Source organism: Xiphophorus couchianus, chromosome 24 (assembly GCF_001444195.1).
Source record: "Xiphophorus couchianus chromosome 24, X_couchianus-1.0, whole genome shotgun sequence".
Taxonomy (NCBI): Eukaryota; Metazoa; Chordata; class Actinopteri; order Cyprinodontiformes; family Poeciliidae; genus Xiphophorus; species Xiphophorus couchianus.
The window spans coordinates 8296061-8313829 of NC_040251.1; the positions used below are offsets into that span (position 1 = coordinate 8296061).

Consider the following 17769-nt stretch of genomic DNA (forward strand, 5'->3'; position numbering starts at 1 on the left):
AGACTCACCTAAAATGTTGGTGAGATCATCCTTTAAACCATCTAAAACATGAGGAAACCGTAAACACTGACCTTCTTGTTTTCCATCTGATTGTAAAATAAAACTCAGCAGCTTCACTTCAGTAGTTTTCTTCTTCTCTTCACTGTCAGCAATTCATCACAATTCTCTGTTTATGCGAAATTCCCCAGAGTCCTCCAGTTGAGAGTTTAAATGGGAGGAACTGATCTGATTAATTTAGTTGATGCTTTTCTACTCACCTGCAGCCACTTGTCACTGCAGCTGTGTGCTGTTTGCTTTGAGTGTTTTCTTTTTCTAACTGCTGCCAAAATCCTGGCACAATGAGAGCAGTTTGAACGAACCCAAACAGAAAAAGAGCCGACAGCCGAGCAACAAGGTAGAACTTCTGAACGTCTGACGCCTAGCGGAGCTGCTGCTGCTGCTTCGTGTCTTCGTTCTTCACAGATTTCCTGCCCTCACTGACCCGTTTCACACTATCCTTCAAAAACATAATGCTCGCTGTCACAGTAAAGCTGCTGTCGGGTTTACTAGAATAAAACTCGCTCATATGCTTAACCTCTGCTCTGCTGCAAGGGTTTAACGGCGTAAAACAAGCTGCTCACACTGCAAAAACACGAAGGCTTACCAAATGGTTTTGTTAATTTTCTAGTGCAAATATCTTAGTACATTTGGAATAAGACAAAACTAACTTACAAGTAACTTTTCAGCAAAATATTGGGCTTGTTTTAAGCCATTAGTCTTTAATATTGATGAAACATGGCAAAACCGTTTTGTTATAAGTACTAGTACTAGTACTAGTACTTTTTCATCAGTATTAAGGAGTTATTCACTTGAAGCTGCAGTATGTAACTAAAAAAATATTTTTTTTTTTACATATTTATTGAAACTGAGACATAATCTGTTAACAAATCGAGCTCCCAGTTCTTCCAATCACAGCCAGGAGACGGGTCTTAGCGCTGTCAATCCCTCTCCTTGTGGTGCTGCTCATCCCCCCCCCCTTACATCCTGCCTGCTACACTGCAGCTAGCAAAACCAGTCGTGAATGCTAAGGTTAGTTAGCATAGTTACTGATGATGGTGCATAAACAGTTTTCCTGTACCGTTAAGAAGTTGTTTCTCCACCATTATCACATTTAGCAGCAAGTACATGAGATTGATTGGCAACACTAAGACCCTCCTGCTGCCTCTGATTTGTTCTTCATACGGCAGTAACAGCTCAGGGAGGAGGTGGAGGAGATCGATCTTTTCACAGATTATCTGTCTCAAGCAACATGGTGACAGTTTTGACAAACGTGTAAAAAACATATAAAAGTTTCATATTTTATATCTTGCTAAAAACGTTACTTGTAAGTTAGTATTGTCTCATTTCAAGTGTACTAAGATATTTGCAGCGGAAACTAAACTAAAATACCTGAAAATATTTTGTGTTTTTGCAGTGCAGACGCACAGATTTATTTATGTAACTGAATCAAGTGCTGCTGCAGATTAACGTCTGACCAATATGGAAAAGCCAATCATGTTTTATAAGAGCCATCTGAAGAAGGCGAGTGTGTGACCACACACACACACACACACAGGCAATAAACGTCACTGATTGCTGGTGAGGTAATGGGCAGGTTGAGAGTCTCTTCAGTCAAGTGATGACAGCGACTGATCTGCAGGATTTATGGAAATCTGCTGGGAGTTAGTGAGTCAAGCTAATGAATCAGCTGGGTCAGAACCCGTTGTCCAGTTTTATGGCCCAAAAGACGGACGAGGAGGGAAGGTCACAGGTCAGAGCTTCAGTCAATTCAGACCTTCTTTCATTGGCTCTTTTTTGGCAGATTGATAGTAACAGCCAGTAAGAGTTGAGTTATCAACTTTTTGTCCATCCATTTTAGAATCATGCAGGGATTATTGCACATCACCAAAGGTCATTGGATGACTGGTGGAGAGGTCACTAGTGTCTTTTAAGCACTTTATTTCAGTTATCACTTTATAAATCATAAATGAGTATAAAAGTTTTCTATCTAAGGAAACCTAGCAGATTGCATAGAGTCATTGAGACGGATTAATTCCCAAAGGAAGGAATCACAGTAAAACAGAAGACCAGAACAAATGTGGCTCCTATGGAGAGAAAAGTAACTGAAAACAAAAAATTACAGCAAATAATGGAGAGTAGTAGAAGGAGAAAGTGAGCTAATTATGTCAAAATATAAAAATAATGTTGTGACAGTTAAAGATTTAATTTTGATAATAGTAAAATTATATTTTTATTTATATTTTAATTATTTATATTTTAATTATATGTATATTTTGCTGTAAGAACATTTTACACGTATCAGCAAAGGTTTCTGGGACCTTTTGTTGAAAATGTAAGATAGGAAGCGGCCATGTTGGGCAGGGAAGATGAAGTGGATGGAACCTGAACTATAGCTGGAGCTTTGTGGTTGGAGGGTGCTAAACATTTTATTTTGATTAAACATTTAGAGTATTTTGTTTCAGTCTTTTTCCACTTTATATCTTATATCTTCTGTTAAATTCAGATTAAACAATGGGGGTAAGTTGTCTTTTTCTTCACAAACTCATTTAAATCCAGTCCCATTAAACATCAAAATAATTTGAAGAAAAGTCAAAAGATAAGTAAACTTAAAATGAAGTGAAAGTGGTTTTAGTTCAGATGGTTTAATGGTTCTCAGTCAGACAATTTGATTTGGTTGAAATATATCTGAAAATATATTCAATCTTTGGGTAAAAGTGCCTGCAAAATCATAACATCAATATATTTGACTGAATTTTCTAGCAAAGATAACATCTGATTAGTGCGATTAAACATTTAACATCAAATTGGACTGTGTGCCATTGAATCTAACATTTCTCTACGGATTTATCTGAATTAATTTGATATATTCTGTATTTTTGGTCTATTTAGAAACTGAATTTATATGAATAAACATAATTTATATAAATGCAATGGATGGTAAGCAGCAAAAGCTGAAAGCCAGTTAAAGAGCTGAGTAGACGGCGGATCATGGCGACTGAATGGAGCACAGGAGTGTCAACACTGCTTGGGCAGCAGATTATTTGCAGAGCTACAGATTCCCAGCTGCCTTGTTGGCCATCCTGCTTGTCTGTCACTCCAAGTGTTTCTGTGTTTCTATGCCTTTGCACATATGAACATGAGACGCTGTAAGTTTCAGTCAGTTGACCAAGTCTATATGTGCCTCTGAGCATATCAGCCTGGTGCAGGATGGAGACTTTGTCACATTTGCAGCTGAGTGTAGATGACAGTATATGTATCTGTGGTGGAGCACAAACTGACCGGTTATTTTTACTCCTCCATTTAAAATCTGCTTGCAGATGCAGAAGTGCAGGATGTTCCTGTCATCGCGTTTTCCAGCAGAGTTTTATCTCTCCTTTTCAACTCGTCTCTCCTCCTGCTTTACGCTTCTTTCCCCTCTCTGTCAGGCAGAGTTACATGTCATGATGATGGAGATGATCCAAACATATGCCTGCCTGCACATATTTTGGCCTGAATGCTTGTATCTGCCAATGTTTGTCATTTTTTAACCTGTCAGTATTAGCTTGATATGTCAAATTTGTATCTTCTTCACGTTTGTGTTTCTGCAGGACATTAGCAATGTTCTGTTTGTTTAGTCTAATGTCAGCTATGGCTTTTTTTTCTTTTGTTTTATTTTTATGCTGTCAGAAGGGTGGGTTAGTTAGTTATGCTAACACTAAAGAACTAATCATAAACACTAGATCTGCTGGTGGTAAAACTCTACACCAACACGGTATTTAGCAGAAGCTGATGCTAACTTCAACTCAAATTGTATCTGAACTTGAAAACCTACAAATCTCAAGCACCGATTTCATTTTGACATTATAATTTATATGTTCTATAAAGCCCTTAGATATTTAATTTATGTTCGTAGACTTAGACTTAGACTTAGACTGACTTTATTGTCATTTTGCATGCACAGGGTGTATACAAAACGAATATTCGTACATACAGATGTACGAACATAAACATTTAATTTATGTTCGTACATCAAGGATGTTCAAACTTTCTGTCACAGGAGCCAAAATTGAGTCAAAAGTAGTGAAAAAAACCAACCTAAAATCAGGCAAATAAGAGTCCGATTTTTTGTTTGTTTGTTTTCTTCTTTTTTGAAATGAAATGAAATTTTTTTCAGTTTTGAAATTGAAAATGTAGTTCCAAAAATTTGAAAGGGGTTTAGTAATAAATATAATACTAAATTTCAATGTATTATAATAAAAAATACATTTCCACCAAAAAACCAAACTTTTTCTAGTTAATAGCCAGATTTCTACTCTTTTTTTTATCTACAATGGCCAAACTTAGAAAATTAGAAAAGCATCTAGTTTTCAGTTTATTTTGCAAAACAAAATTATTTTCAGTTTCAAAAACAGGATTTGGTAAACCTTTTTTGAAAACATTTACTGTATTTAGCCACGTTTCATAAATTGAATGAAAGCTGATTTGGGTGCATAATTTCAGTAAAAATCTCTTTTGTTAAATGTTAATTATACAAAGACGAACACTTTGTGTTTTACATTTTCCATTGTAAGAAAATTACAAATTAAGATTCTGCATCAGCAACTACAGGCCATATTTGTATCATCTTTAAATTGCAGCTCATGGCCGCACAAAATCAGTCCGAGGACTGGGCCACATCTGTTTCTGCTGTCCATGTTTTATTTTATTCCTGTATTTCTAGAAAGCGCTGACTCTTCTCAGCAACACTTTGCAGCTTCGTAATGAACTGTGGTTTTGGAAAAGCTAATGTTATCTACATTTACCTGATGGCACCCTTGAAGCAAGAATATCTGTTACAAAGTCACGGAAGAGGAAGAGAAGAGTATCGCTGCTAGGAGTCATCTGCAACCGGTCCTGATTTGTCTCATGAATAAAATTTGTCAACAAACTAGAAACATTTATTAATTAGTTTTATTTTGTAACCAGGTTGCTGTGTATTGCAGACTTCTGCCCAGGTCCCCCTGGAAAATGAGATCCAGATCTCAATGGGGTTTACCTGGTTAAATAAAGGAAATTTAAAACAAATAAGAGTTACTACAGTGTCAAAGTTGTTGAAAATGTTAAGAAGTGTCAAAATCATCACCTAAAATATTTAATATCTTGGTTTCATCAATGCCAGAAAGAGTTTAATGTGTCATAAGAAGGAAAAGGTGTGTTGCAAAATGACATCAGTTCTACTATAATTGTTTTTTTGTTGGAATATGTTGCATGTTTTCCTTTTTTGACTGACCAAACTGGATTTGGAAGGGTTGGCCAACCTTTTATTTCTAACCATTTCAAACTTGTGTCTCTCGTCTTCAGGTATGTCCACGCCCTCTACCTGGGCGCCCAGAGCCGGTGGCACAGGAACGGGCCCCGCCGTCACTTCCACTGGAGGCTGATGTTCGAGAGCGCCGACATCACCATGCTGCGCCTGTTGGAGGCCTTCCTGAAGTCTGCGCCGCAGCTCGTCCTGCAGCTGAGCATCATGATTCACGGAAACGGCGTGCTGCCGCTCCAAGGTCAGAGAGACGCCACGTCTCCTTCACACTCAATGTTTCATAGAAAGATTTTTTATTTAGAGGAAAGATTCTCTAAATATCTAGTTTAGGAAACTCTGATTCAGTTTAAATCTGTCTTTTGACCTTTTTTTTGCCCTGTATTGTTGCTAGTACAGTTTCTCCAGGAATCCTATTTGGCTGCTTTTCACACCTGATTCCAGTCAAATGTTTAAATGCTCAGTGTTTTATGCTGCCCATAATCTATTATCTATAATAGCCTTTTAAGGAAGTTATGTGACAGAGTAGCTATTTATAAGATAAAATATCAGAATGGCTTTTAAATAGTGGATATTAGTAAAAACAGTAAAAGGCCTGAGTTAAGTTGCCACCCCCAGAGGTCATACCACAGGCCTTACCAAAGGTCATCAAAGGTCAACCAACACCTCAACATTTTTTTTAAATCAAGCAAATCTGGTGTCAAAGAACACTGTTACAAGTATTTTAGCTGCACAAACTAATGCAAACTTTGCACAATTAATATATGTCAATTTTGTTTGATTTTGTTAATGATGTCTGGGGACCTTTGGAAACTTTTCTTAAATCTTAGAAACTATAACGGCAAAAAGGTAAATGTACATCTAGGTGTAACAGCAACAAAGTGAAAGGCAATCGAGGCATGTAGGTTCACACAAAGATAAAAGTATAAAAATAAACAAGTTAACATATTATAAGGACTAAAACACACAAACATTAACTACTGTTTGAATAATGTTTGACCCTGGAATTGTTTCCCAAAATGCTTCGATCCATGTGAACACACAGGCTAAACTTGCAGATGCATGTAATCTTTTTTCCATGTGTAGGGTGAGGCATGGATGTCCATAAAACAGGTAGAAGTACAAATATCTGTGTGTGTGAGTCCTGAAGGCAGATATCGGTGGGAGAGTCTATGCTTTATTCATGCCACTCTTACAAGAAGCAGATTGTTCTTTGATGAATAAAACAAAACAATGCTCCTTTCTCCAGCCTCACACACACACACCTGGCAGCAGCAGCAGAAGACGAGCACTGGAAACATAGGAATGACACATAAAACCTACAAAAACACACACAGACATGAACACACACACACACACACACACACACACACACGTGTGCCTGAAGAAGCATTAAAGACGAATACTTCATGTTTCCGTAAGACAGCAGAGTAGAGGGGCTATCTGTCAGTCTGCCCCAGGGCAGCTGTGGCTACAATGTAGCCTGCCACCGTCAGCATGTGAATCTCTATGTGAATGACTGAACGTAGTGTGAAGTGCTTTTTTAGTCCTCTGGGCTTGATAAAGTGCTGTACAAGTTCAGGCCTTTTACCATTTTGATATCTGCAGTGTAAGGAAACATTTGTTCCAAACAAATGTATGGCCGCCCGGCCCGGTCCAGTTTCAAAGGTCAACCAACACCTCATTGGTCATTTTACATCACATTTCCTGTGGTGTTTACGGTCGTCAGGTTAGAACAGGTGGTGACTAGATTCTGCTCTGTTTCAGTTTTATTGGCCACATTAGGCAGCAGTTAGCTGAGCATTTTTTTTATTTTGGACTATAGTGGTTTTTAAACTTTATCTTCCCCCTAATTTAGTTTACAGATAAGTTCTAAAGCGCTAATGTAATTGGCTGTTTTGTTAACTTTACGTTTAATAAAGTTCGCGTTGAAGATTTGGTTATCGACTGTTAAGAAATATTCAAATAGTTAGGTATATTCATGCTCTTATTTTGAAGTGACTGAATAGTCTGTAGCACTTCTGTTTCCTCTCCTCATATTCTCCCTCTTTTTTTCCTGATAATGTTATTTTGAACAAGAAACACGTATTAACAAGATAAAACACGTAGAGAATAATACTCAATCATAAATACAACATCTAAAGGTATTATAGGACATGTAAATTATATCAAAATTAAATTGGTGTTTGATGGTTGTAATCTTTCAATAACAAAAAAATGTAAGCTAGCAGTTAGAGCTTTAGCATTACGGTCGATCCGTGTGAACACACAGGCTAAACAACAAAAAAAACTCATGCAGATGCATGTAATCTCTTTTCCATGTGAGTGGAAGCGTAGCGCTTCAGCCTTAGCTGAGCTAATGTTTATGATTAGGGTTTTAGCGTTAGCGCAAATAACTTTTGAGTTAGAGGTGTGCCTGTTTTCCACTTACAATCATAAATATTTGGAATTATGCAAAAACATTTAATCCAATTACATTAAAGATGTTAGTAAAAACAGAAAACTGTATCCTTCGTGAAGTGTTTAGTTTAAATCAGAGTATCTTAAATGGCAGAGATCTCCACACCCTGAAGATAAACCTTGTGCCCACTGACCATAACAGCTTTGCATGGATAGTGACATGCCTGGCTGACAGTGGAGTAAATCAGCCCAGCTCTGTGTTTCTCCAGAAAAGGCAGTAAATGTGCTCTGACAGTCACTTGAAGCGCACTCGGGTCCCTCTGAGAACGTTACTGCATGCAGCTCCACTAAACACTTTCCTACTGTCTGTGGAGAAAGCCTGAAACAGCCGCAGTCCCGCTGAAATGGACGTTAGCATCACTGATTGTTGGGTCTGACCGTAACCAGGTCTGCAGTTCCTAGTGTTGCTATCAAAGAAGACACATTTATAATGTTCTCAATAGCATAATTTTAGCATAACGGAAAAAACAATAATGACAATAAAAAAATATGAAAATAAATGACACACTGTTACAGAAAAGAGTTAAACAGCACAAATGGACAGCATGTACAAACCGAGAGTTGGATTTACTTTTGACACAAAAGCAGGATTTTGTCTGACATATCTAGAAATTAAACTGCAATATAAAATTCAGGATATTTTTGTCTTGTTTACATTTATTTTTCATTAAATTCCAAATTATTTTTCCATCTCTTGTGGATTTTATTTCCAGTTAAAAAATAAATCTAAATAAAAACATAGATTAGCAAATAAAACCATGCGCAACATAAACAAGCAAAACACAGTAGTAAAATAGGATTGGCAAATAAATGCACTGGCAATCAGATGAATACATTAGTAAATAAAATTGTTAGTAGGTTAGTTAATGATTGGATTAGCAAATGAAAAAATTGGAAACAAGCTGAGAAACAAGTTGAAACAAATAAGTTAATTATTGATTTAAAAAATATTTGTATTTGCAAAGAAAATAGTGCGGTACATCAATGGATCAGCAAATTTATACTAAAGGAAAGTTGCACAAACACACATCTAGTTAATTGTTTTGAATAGAGAGGATCCTGCAAACTTTTATTTTCCTGCAACACATTTATTAACAACATATTGATCCAACCTTTTTGTCAGGCAAATGGTTTGAACAGCAACAAAACGTCATTTCAAGCTTTTAAAGTTTTAAGATGTTCTCATAAACGTATTTAACTAAAACATTTCTTATATTCCAGTAAGAAACCTTCAGAGAAGTGACTGCCCAAAAAATACCCAGAAAAATGTTATTCAATTAGAGAAAATCTTTTAAAGCAACACTGATCAAAAATAACATTAATATGCAAAGTTGAGGTGCTTTTGCTTTAATTCATTGCCATCTCAGTGTGATCCGTGGCTAATTTCAGACAAGCTAACTTGATTAACACACATGAATGTTTAACTGTGTTCTGTGCAGCTCATGGTGGGCCACAAAGTTTAATTTGCAAGCTGGTGATTCTTCATCTCACTGCAAACTGTCATGATCCTCACTGTTCCTGTCAAGTCTCATGTTGCTCCACCGCTCTGCCCCACCCACCTCTGCTGTCTACTGATTGCTGATTAATTTCACCTGCCCCACTGCCTATATTAACTCCTGCTTTGAACTTTCATGTCCATGTCTGTGATCATGTACTTGACCTGTTTCCTGCCTCCTAGCCTCCTGATAATCTGGTAGAATCTGTTCTGTTGGGGACCGAAGACGCAACATTTGTTACAGTTTCAGCTGCTGTGGTTGGCATTGTGTCAAACAAACCAAACCTTTTGTAAAATCTGTTCCCTCCTCCTCACCCATGGTGAAGCTACACCTAGAACCACTAAAAGAAACAACACAAACATCTCAGGAGAAGACGATGGACGCAACTTCCTGCTTTACAAAATCTAAACAGAAACTGAGTAGCATTAGATTTTAGCGGTTGCAGGATTTCTCTTTTGTCTTTGGTAAAAGACCTTGAGCCATTTCTTCTGCTCCAGGTAAACTCACATTGGTTTGTTTTAGTTACCCAGAATGCCCTACACTATAGTCTGCTTCCTGCTTTTGGAGAGGTCCCCGGTTCACTTGGCATTCATATGCATTCGAACCGCACCAGAGTTCACTCAAAAAAAAAAAAGGTTTTTAGACAGACCTGAATTTACTTTTTTGGTCCGCTTCAGAGTTTGATTACGCATTCACACCTCCACAAACGAACCAGACTGTCAAACTAAAGTTTGATAGTATGTCCAATCTATACTCACCTGGCTACTGCGGTTTTCACACTCCGTGACATGATCATCGTCCCAGATTTCCAGCATAATAGTTTTGCTCTCTCTGCGGTCCTCTGGGTGAAACAATCCCTGACAAAAAGACACTCTCCATTGTTCTTCTGCTACATAACAAACTATTCAAGCCTATCAAAGACCGAATGTAAGAAAAGTATCGCTCTGGAAACCACCTGTGTCGGTTAATTCTTCAATTCCTGATTATTCAGTACTTCCTGTTTATGTTGCCCGTCACTCAATTAACTCTCCTTCGCAAAGCTACTCTGAAGACAGAATTGCTGTCAATCTTCCACATTCTGAAATTCATCTATAAAACTTGTTTAACCTTTCCTGGGTTGTGGTTGTTGTTTATGGTCCAAATGATACTTTTTCCCTTACACAAGATGGTTAAGGTCCAACTGCCTGCACAAAATAAAACTGCTGTAAGAAGAAACACCAAGAGTCTATGATGGGCCTTTTAAAGAGCCAAGGTGACAAGATGTTAATACTTTAGAGTGATTTGGATGAAATTTGGTAAACATAACTACACTTAAACAATCAAAAGGTGTTGGAAATACAAGGTCTTCACTGCATCCAGTTTTTTTTTGTCTTTTCTGTCTTGACATCAGAGTAAATCTAAAAAGATTTTAAGAATTCAAAACATTAAATTGGTACTTTACTGTTTCCTACCTTTAGTCCTTTTTAGTTATTTTTTCCTCTCACTTCCTGTTTCACCAGGCCTCTCAGCTTCAGCATCACTGGTTTCACTGGCCTGGATGATCGCCTCCTACCAGAAGGTTCTCCGGGACTCTCGTGACGACAAGCTGCCCATGTCCTACAAGGCCGTGATCGCCCAGATGCTGTGGCACTTCTTCACCATCGGGGCGAGGACCGTGGCTTTTGCCCTTTTTGCCTCTGTCTTCCAGCTCTACTTTGGCATTTTCATCGTCAGCCATTGGTGTGTAATCTTTGATCAAACTCAAAATGTTTGCATTCAGACTAAGATGCTTCGTTTAAGATTATTAGTACTTATGATTGTGATTTGAAATAGTGAACATACATGTAAAAAAAAATCTAAATGATTACATGTAATTTTACCTCTGTTAATGTGTTTTAGGTGTGTGATGACCTTCTGGATTATCCAGGGTGAGACTGACTTCTGCATGTCTAAGTGGGAAGAAATCATCTACAACATGGTCGTGGGTATCATTTACATCTTTTGCTGGTTCAACGTCAAGGAAGGGCCCAGTCGCTTCCGTATGGCTCTGTATTACTCTGTGACTCTGGCTGAGAATGTGGCACTGACCGCTGCCTGGTATACCTACCGTGGCCCCCAAACAAGTGACTCATCCGCCCTGGTAGTGGTGTGCCTGGTGGCCTGCAGCTTTGCCCTGGGAACCTTCTTCATGTTGGTCTACTACTGCTGGCTACACCCGGACGGGCCTGTTCTGGGCTCCCAGTGGGGAGGATGCGTAGATGAGGGTGTGGTAGGAACAGGGGGGATGGTGGGAGTTATTGACGCTTGCCTTACTCCATCGCAAGGGTCCCAAACGGATATGGTCATTACCAGTCCTCCACGGACTTTGCCCAGGACTAAAGATAAAGACTTGGGGGAGCCAGTTCCTGGGGAGCGGGACAAGGACAGCTGCCTGCCTGTCTTCCAGGTACGCCCCTCCCCTTCCTCTTCTCCCGCTCTGCTTCACAGGACCTCCTCCACATCCCGTGCACAAGAGGGTCCTGTGATCAGGATTGACCTCCCAAGAAAGCGATACCCAGCCTGGGACGCACACTTTATCGACCGCCGCCTCCGCAAGACCATCCTGCTTCTGGAGACCACCTCGGCCATAAGTCCACGGATACAGTACAGGAGCAGCCTGATGGGCAGCAAAGAGGTGTTAGAATATGAGACAACTGTTTAAGCCAACAGGGGCTGTTAAACTACAAAGTGCAGTCTGGGTCCAAGGCTCAGCCCGGAATCAGTCTTCAACCCAGGAATACCTGTGCTGGGAGTAGCATGAAAAGAAGACAGAATGTCGGGCGACTCTCATTGAGAAAAGAGGTTGTCAAACTGCGATTGTGAAATGTGAACCTCAATGTGGGACCAAAGCTGTTGAAGAACATATAGCAAGAATTACCTGTTGGAAGTTAATGGAGTATACTGAGCCAGGATTGCCTCATTTTCTAACACTTCAAACAAGAGGAATTTAATCTTACACCAGGGACCAGTAAGTGTTAGATTTTGTTTCAACCTGGACGGTGAGGACAAGTAAAAGGACACCAGAGAAATAAAGCTTGAGATAATTTTTTTTTAAAAACTGTCTGCCACATGAACTGAAGCCTCAGGCCACAGAGACAGAACAGAAATGTATGACATGTTGAAGAAACAGATTGTCAGAGTGTTCATGGGACATGCAATCATTTTGGGTTTGGGCAAAAATACATAAATCAACAGCCTATTGATTTGGCATTCACAGATGCTGAGTCATTGTCTACAACCAAATTCATCCCAGGTTTAGCCAAGATAAACACACACCTCTTACCAATCAGTCACTTCGGCTTGCTTCAGAGAATTACAATGACTTGCAAGAATACACACAGACGAGTCTGAGTCGATTTGTTGCAAGAGTTGCTTTGTTCTTTCCATCCAGTCATGTCCCCAAAAGGTTGCATGTGCCTCACAAATCTTTGGTAATTGTGCTCTTTAAACATTTTGTCAGAGGCGTCTAAAGGAAAAAGCTGCTCGAATTCCCCAGCAGGGCCTTGGCTTTCATCTGATGATGGATCGTAACTCAGTCTAAGTTCAGATGGTCCAAGAAACGTAGGCCTGCAATACAACTGATACCAATTCACCCATCCATTTGTGCCACAATTGCAGCCATAGCACAAGTCTCGCTGTTTACATCCTAGCTGCACTGTCGACTCCAAACCAACGGACTCACTTGGAAAGCTGAACGAGGATCTGATAAGTGGATGTAAGTGAGCAGCTTCTCAAACGGCCACCAACGTATGGCATGCTGTAAATCGCCAGAAACAGGTCTGTGATGTACAGTTGAATAAATGCAGATGTCCAATACTGTATAAGATGTTAAAATAAGCTGTAGTTAGGTGATGAATGCCTTTTGTGAGTAAGGAAGCTTCATTTACTCGTAAGAGTCTAAATGTTGTCCAAAGTGGTTCACTTTTTCTAAAAATCATATTATGTAGAATATGGAGGATAACACAGTCTACTTCAGTATACTATGAACTGGTTTTTATGGGTTTGATTTTGAGGGCAAAAATAATAAAAAGAAATATACCACTTGTTTAAAGTTAACCGTCAAGACAAAGAGTACAGATATGTTTTTGCAAACTAGGTAGATGCAATAGTTGATGTCTTTTGTAACAAAAAGGATATACCCACGTCTAAGTTCTTTTGTTGGGTTTGGTTTCTTTGGAGGACCATCATGTTTTAAGATTAAGATGGTTCTGCATTAACTATATAAACAACACTGGGTGCTTCGTGGATGTGGTCAGTGAATCAAGAAGTAAAACAGAAGTGAGAAAGTTCCTAAAAGTGGCTCCACTAGTTTAACTTTTTTTTTAAAGTCTTTTGGATACAAATCTTTATGGTCTCCTTTTCTGTGGTCCTTAATTCAGTCCAAATTAAGGCTTTACTGTCAGGTTTTAAAAATGTCGATATTCTGCCAAATTAGAGGATTTTAAACTACAAACCAACAGGTGATGCCCAGAGACTACATCCATTTATTTTATAATCTGCAATTGGTTTTGTTTGGAGAACACATTCCTGTAAGTGCATAACTTTGGGCAGAAGTTTACTTTGCCACTATTAGGCATGGGCCGGTATGAGAAACTCACAACTTTGATTAAAAATACTTGATTTAATTGCTTTTATCGAAAATAAAAACTCAGCAATTTTTCAGAAAGTTATATATTTATGATTCTGTTAAGAAAATGTTATTGTTCATTCTGCCCCTGGAACTATGGACCAGATCTTCAACCAGCAGTGTTGTTAAGTCATATGAGTTTGCTTGTCTGGTCCACATGCATCTGTAGAACGCCTATGAGGTATTTTGTGAGGGAGTATGAGTCGACTGGTTTGCTTTGAAGGGCTATCTGGTTATTTTATACCAAAAACAATGCTGTGTCCACATGTTTAGCACAAAAAACATGCTTATTCCCAGTGCAGGATGGACTCCACACTTTGACCGAAGTCAAAAATGCGTGCTTTGGATGTTTCCCAATCATGCACACCTGGAAGGAGACCCCAGTGCAGACTTAGAAGCACAAATAAGATTGGATATATTTCCAAACCACCAAATTTGTCCTTTTTGTAAGCAAGGAAAAAATACAGTAGCCTTCTTTCAGTCAGCTCAGCAACAAGAAGAGGGAGAGGCAGCAGCTCATTCATACAGTTGGAGCAAACTTTCCTTATTCCAGTGAATTTTGTGGCAGCCCAGTAAAATGACTACTGTAGGAACTTTTTTGTAGTCTAAAAACCCTGATATGCCTGGATACTGGTTACCGGCCCATGCCTGATCAATTTAGACTCCATACACTAAAGCAACAATCAACGGTGATCAGGCAGTTCAGGTCTGATCCTTTTGGATGTGGGCATTTTTTGACAGTATGTCAGTCACTGAATAAACATTGGATGTTGCGCTTTCGTTTAATTTTGTGTATGAAAAAGAAGGGAGCAGTGAAGACAGAAGGAAAGTGACATTGATCCTCTATCAATGTGTCTGTTCTCGTTTTTCATCTTGGACAAGGTCAAAACCGCAGGTGATGTGGATACATTGTTGAGTTTTTAACGGATCAGCAACCAGCAGCGTTTTGATTTTTTTTTTTCATACTTTCATGAGACATTTTCTAAGTTAGTTTAACTGGAGGCTTGTTGACGATGAAGATGGATCCTCAACATATCACATTTGTCTTTCAGCTGATAACCAAAGTTAGCAAAAAGCTGGTTGGAAACCATTGGATTGCTAAAAGTATTTGGTCCTCCAGCTTTTGGTAACTAGGATGCAGCTTCAAAGGTCAAAGTTCAGCCACACCATCAACCACTAGGGTGTGGCTAAAGATCTTGCCTGGTCAGCAACAGCTTCACTTTCATCTTCATCAAACAATTTTTCCCCAACAGCCTCTTTGAACTTAGACTTAATCGTTTTCTGAAGCCGTTAGATGCGATTTCTGTCTTTAAGTTGGTCTGACTTGTTAAAAAGTGGAGGTCTCTTTCTGTAACTCTGAGGAAAACTTGAAGCAATGTGGTGATTATATGTAAAGTGGTAACATTTACTCAAAGGTTGGTGTTTATTCTTATAAAAATACTATCCTTGTGCATGCCATCAGTTAAATGAGGTTTTTCAGCTTTGTTGCTGTAACATCAAGATGTTGAGGCTCAGTAAGAATGCAGACGATCTCAGTTTTTGAGGGAGCTCCCAATCCATAACGGTACCAATGAACACCATAATACAGCTATGAAGAGTCTCAATATATTAGAAGACAATAAGTTTGGAGGAGATTTCTGTTTCTGCCACATTGAGTGAGCAAAACCCATTGTTGCATACGAACTCTGAGAAATATCAAAAAAGACTCAAATGTCGGTACATTGTGACCCGAACAGCATCTTTTGTTCTTGCTTTATAATGTCCTCAGTCGTCATCCGTTGAGTGTTTTGCTGATGATGCATACACACTCCACTGTTTCCTGATGTGTTTGAAGATTGCTTCATTGAGTGTTCAGTGGAACATAAAGAAAATCCAGTCTGTATTATTAAAAGCCGGTAGGATAGAGATGCTCTGACTCGTACATAATGCCCTCCACATTTACTGGCTCACTGGTAAAGATGTGTAAAGAAGTCTTAACTTTCCCGTTGAAGCTGCATAATTTCACTCCAGGTCTCTGCACTTAAAGTCTTCTCCTTTAATGTTTCAGAAGGTTGGAGCGTGCGGAGAGTGGGATCTTTAACAGTTTTGTGCAGACTTCAGCCCAAAGGGTTATTTACAGGGACTGAGAGCGAATAGAAAAGGATTTTAAGCCTTGAGAACCCTTATATTGATTTGCCTTCTGCATCAGTATCCAAGTGCTCAGCATGCCACTCAATCTTGCAATATTCTAAGATATTTGGAAGAGAAACTGGCTCACAGCATTATAGGTCAATCGCCATAATTAACAATGAACACAGGAAGGTTTTCCACATATTGATTTCTTGTGTTACACCTGATATACCTGAACTGTTGCTGAACAGCTCAAACTCATAATAGTTTATGTCCGAGTAAGGATGAGCAAACTCCACATAATTATATTTGTGGTGGTGGGACTTTTTCCTGACAGTGTCTAATGGTGATAAAGAAGACTTGATGATCCTCTATGCCACTCTTTGGCACATTGGAGATGTACGTTTGTCCTTTATCACCCTCCTTATTGTGTGGGGACCAGTGAGACTTATCTAGACGTGTTTGCTGATGGGCAAGTTGTAAAAATTTTAGGTTGAGGGTATTTTTTTCTGGAAGCCATTTTCTTACTTGCCTGTTTTGTTTGTCTTTAAAGCCTATAAGACACATTGGTCAACTTCAAAAGCATTATTTTAAAGAGATTTTAAGTGTGACCATTATGATATAGGAAATAACTTCTTTTTTTTTACTTTGGTGTTTATTTATCCTCTCACTTTGCTACGATAAAATATTTATCTTAAGACTTTTGACACATCTCTACCAATAAGTCGGAAGGGCATCAACCATGGTCCAGATCATTCAGGAAGGCAAATAAAAGCAAACAGCAGCAGTTTGATGATGCAGACAGTGTCCTACCTGAACCCAGGGTCGTCAGTCCACTGGTGACATACACAGAGGTGCTAATGGTGCTGAAAACAATGACATTTTGTTACAAATGATCATGACCTGACAGGCTAATGTACGGCTGGTGCATACATAAACCACCCAGTCACAGGCCAAGGTACACTTTGCTTTCTCTGATTGGGTCATGCAGCAGTTTTTCTGTCGTTAAGCTAAGATAACAGTTGATAGTAATGTGCTGATTATATATTGACTTGAACAAGAACATGTTTAAATGTTATCGAGTCCAAAAGCTCGAATCATCTTTTGTTAATTAATGCAAGGAGTTTATGTTGATTTATTTTTGTATTTGTTTTATATCTATTTATCTATTGTTTACTCACTTGGTGGCCATGTCTTTGGTATGACTCTTTTATTAAGATGTAAAATATGAAAATAGTTTGTTTTTTTTACTCATTCTATATTTCTGTAAATATCAGAGTGATACTATTCTAGGACGTGCGTTTACAAGTATGTGTGCTTTGGTATGTAAGTATGTTGTGTATGTAAAGTATGTGTGTACTGTAAGGATGTGCTCTCAGTTTCCTCTTCTACTTTGTTTTTGATAATGCCGCTTAAACATCCTTTGAGTGAGCAAGCAGAAAAATAAACCTGTGGTGAAAATTATCTATGATGATGTTTAAAAAAAAAAAAGAAGAAAAACAAAGAACTCAACAAGCTGTGCTGATTACTGTAGGTGGGAAAATACTGTAGTAAACATGGCTCAACGGCCATCAGAATAAACTCAACAGGCCTGTGTTTGTGTCTTCTTTGATGCATGACAGCTGGAATTATTTAACTTCTGCTTTTTTCACAAATTAAAGTGTATTAAAGGTGTTATTTTTCTTTCTAAATACTGTATGAATCTTTTATTGTTTAGGAAAAATCTGCATAATGTTTGTGTTTGT

General features: G+C 38.6%; 1 protein-coding gene across 1 annotated transcript in view; it reads left to right on the forward strand.

The window, feature by feature from the left end:
* The window catches only part of xkr7b (XK, Kell blood group complex subunit-related family, member 7b), a 61327-nt gene extending 43717 nt beyond the window's left edge, over window positions 1-17610 (forward strand). Inside the window, exons 2-4 of the mRNA XM_028011188.1 lie at window positions 5359-5558; window positions 10770-10989; window positions 11149-17610. Coding sequence (XP_027866989.1) covers window positions 5359-5558; window positions 10770-10989; window positions 11149-11950 — 1222 coding nt within the window. The 3' untranslated portion in view covers window positions 11951-17610. The remainder of the gene's footprint in view (window positions 1-5358; window positions 5559-10769; window positions 10990-11148) is intronic.
* The last annotated feature ends 159 nt before the right edge of the window (window positions 17611-17769 follow it).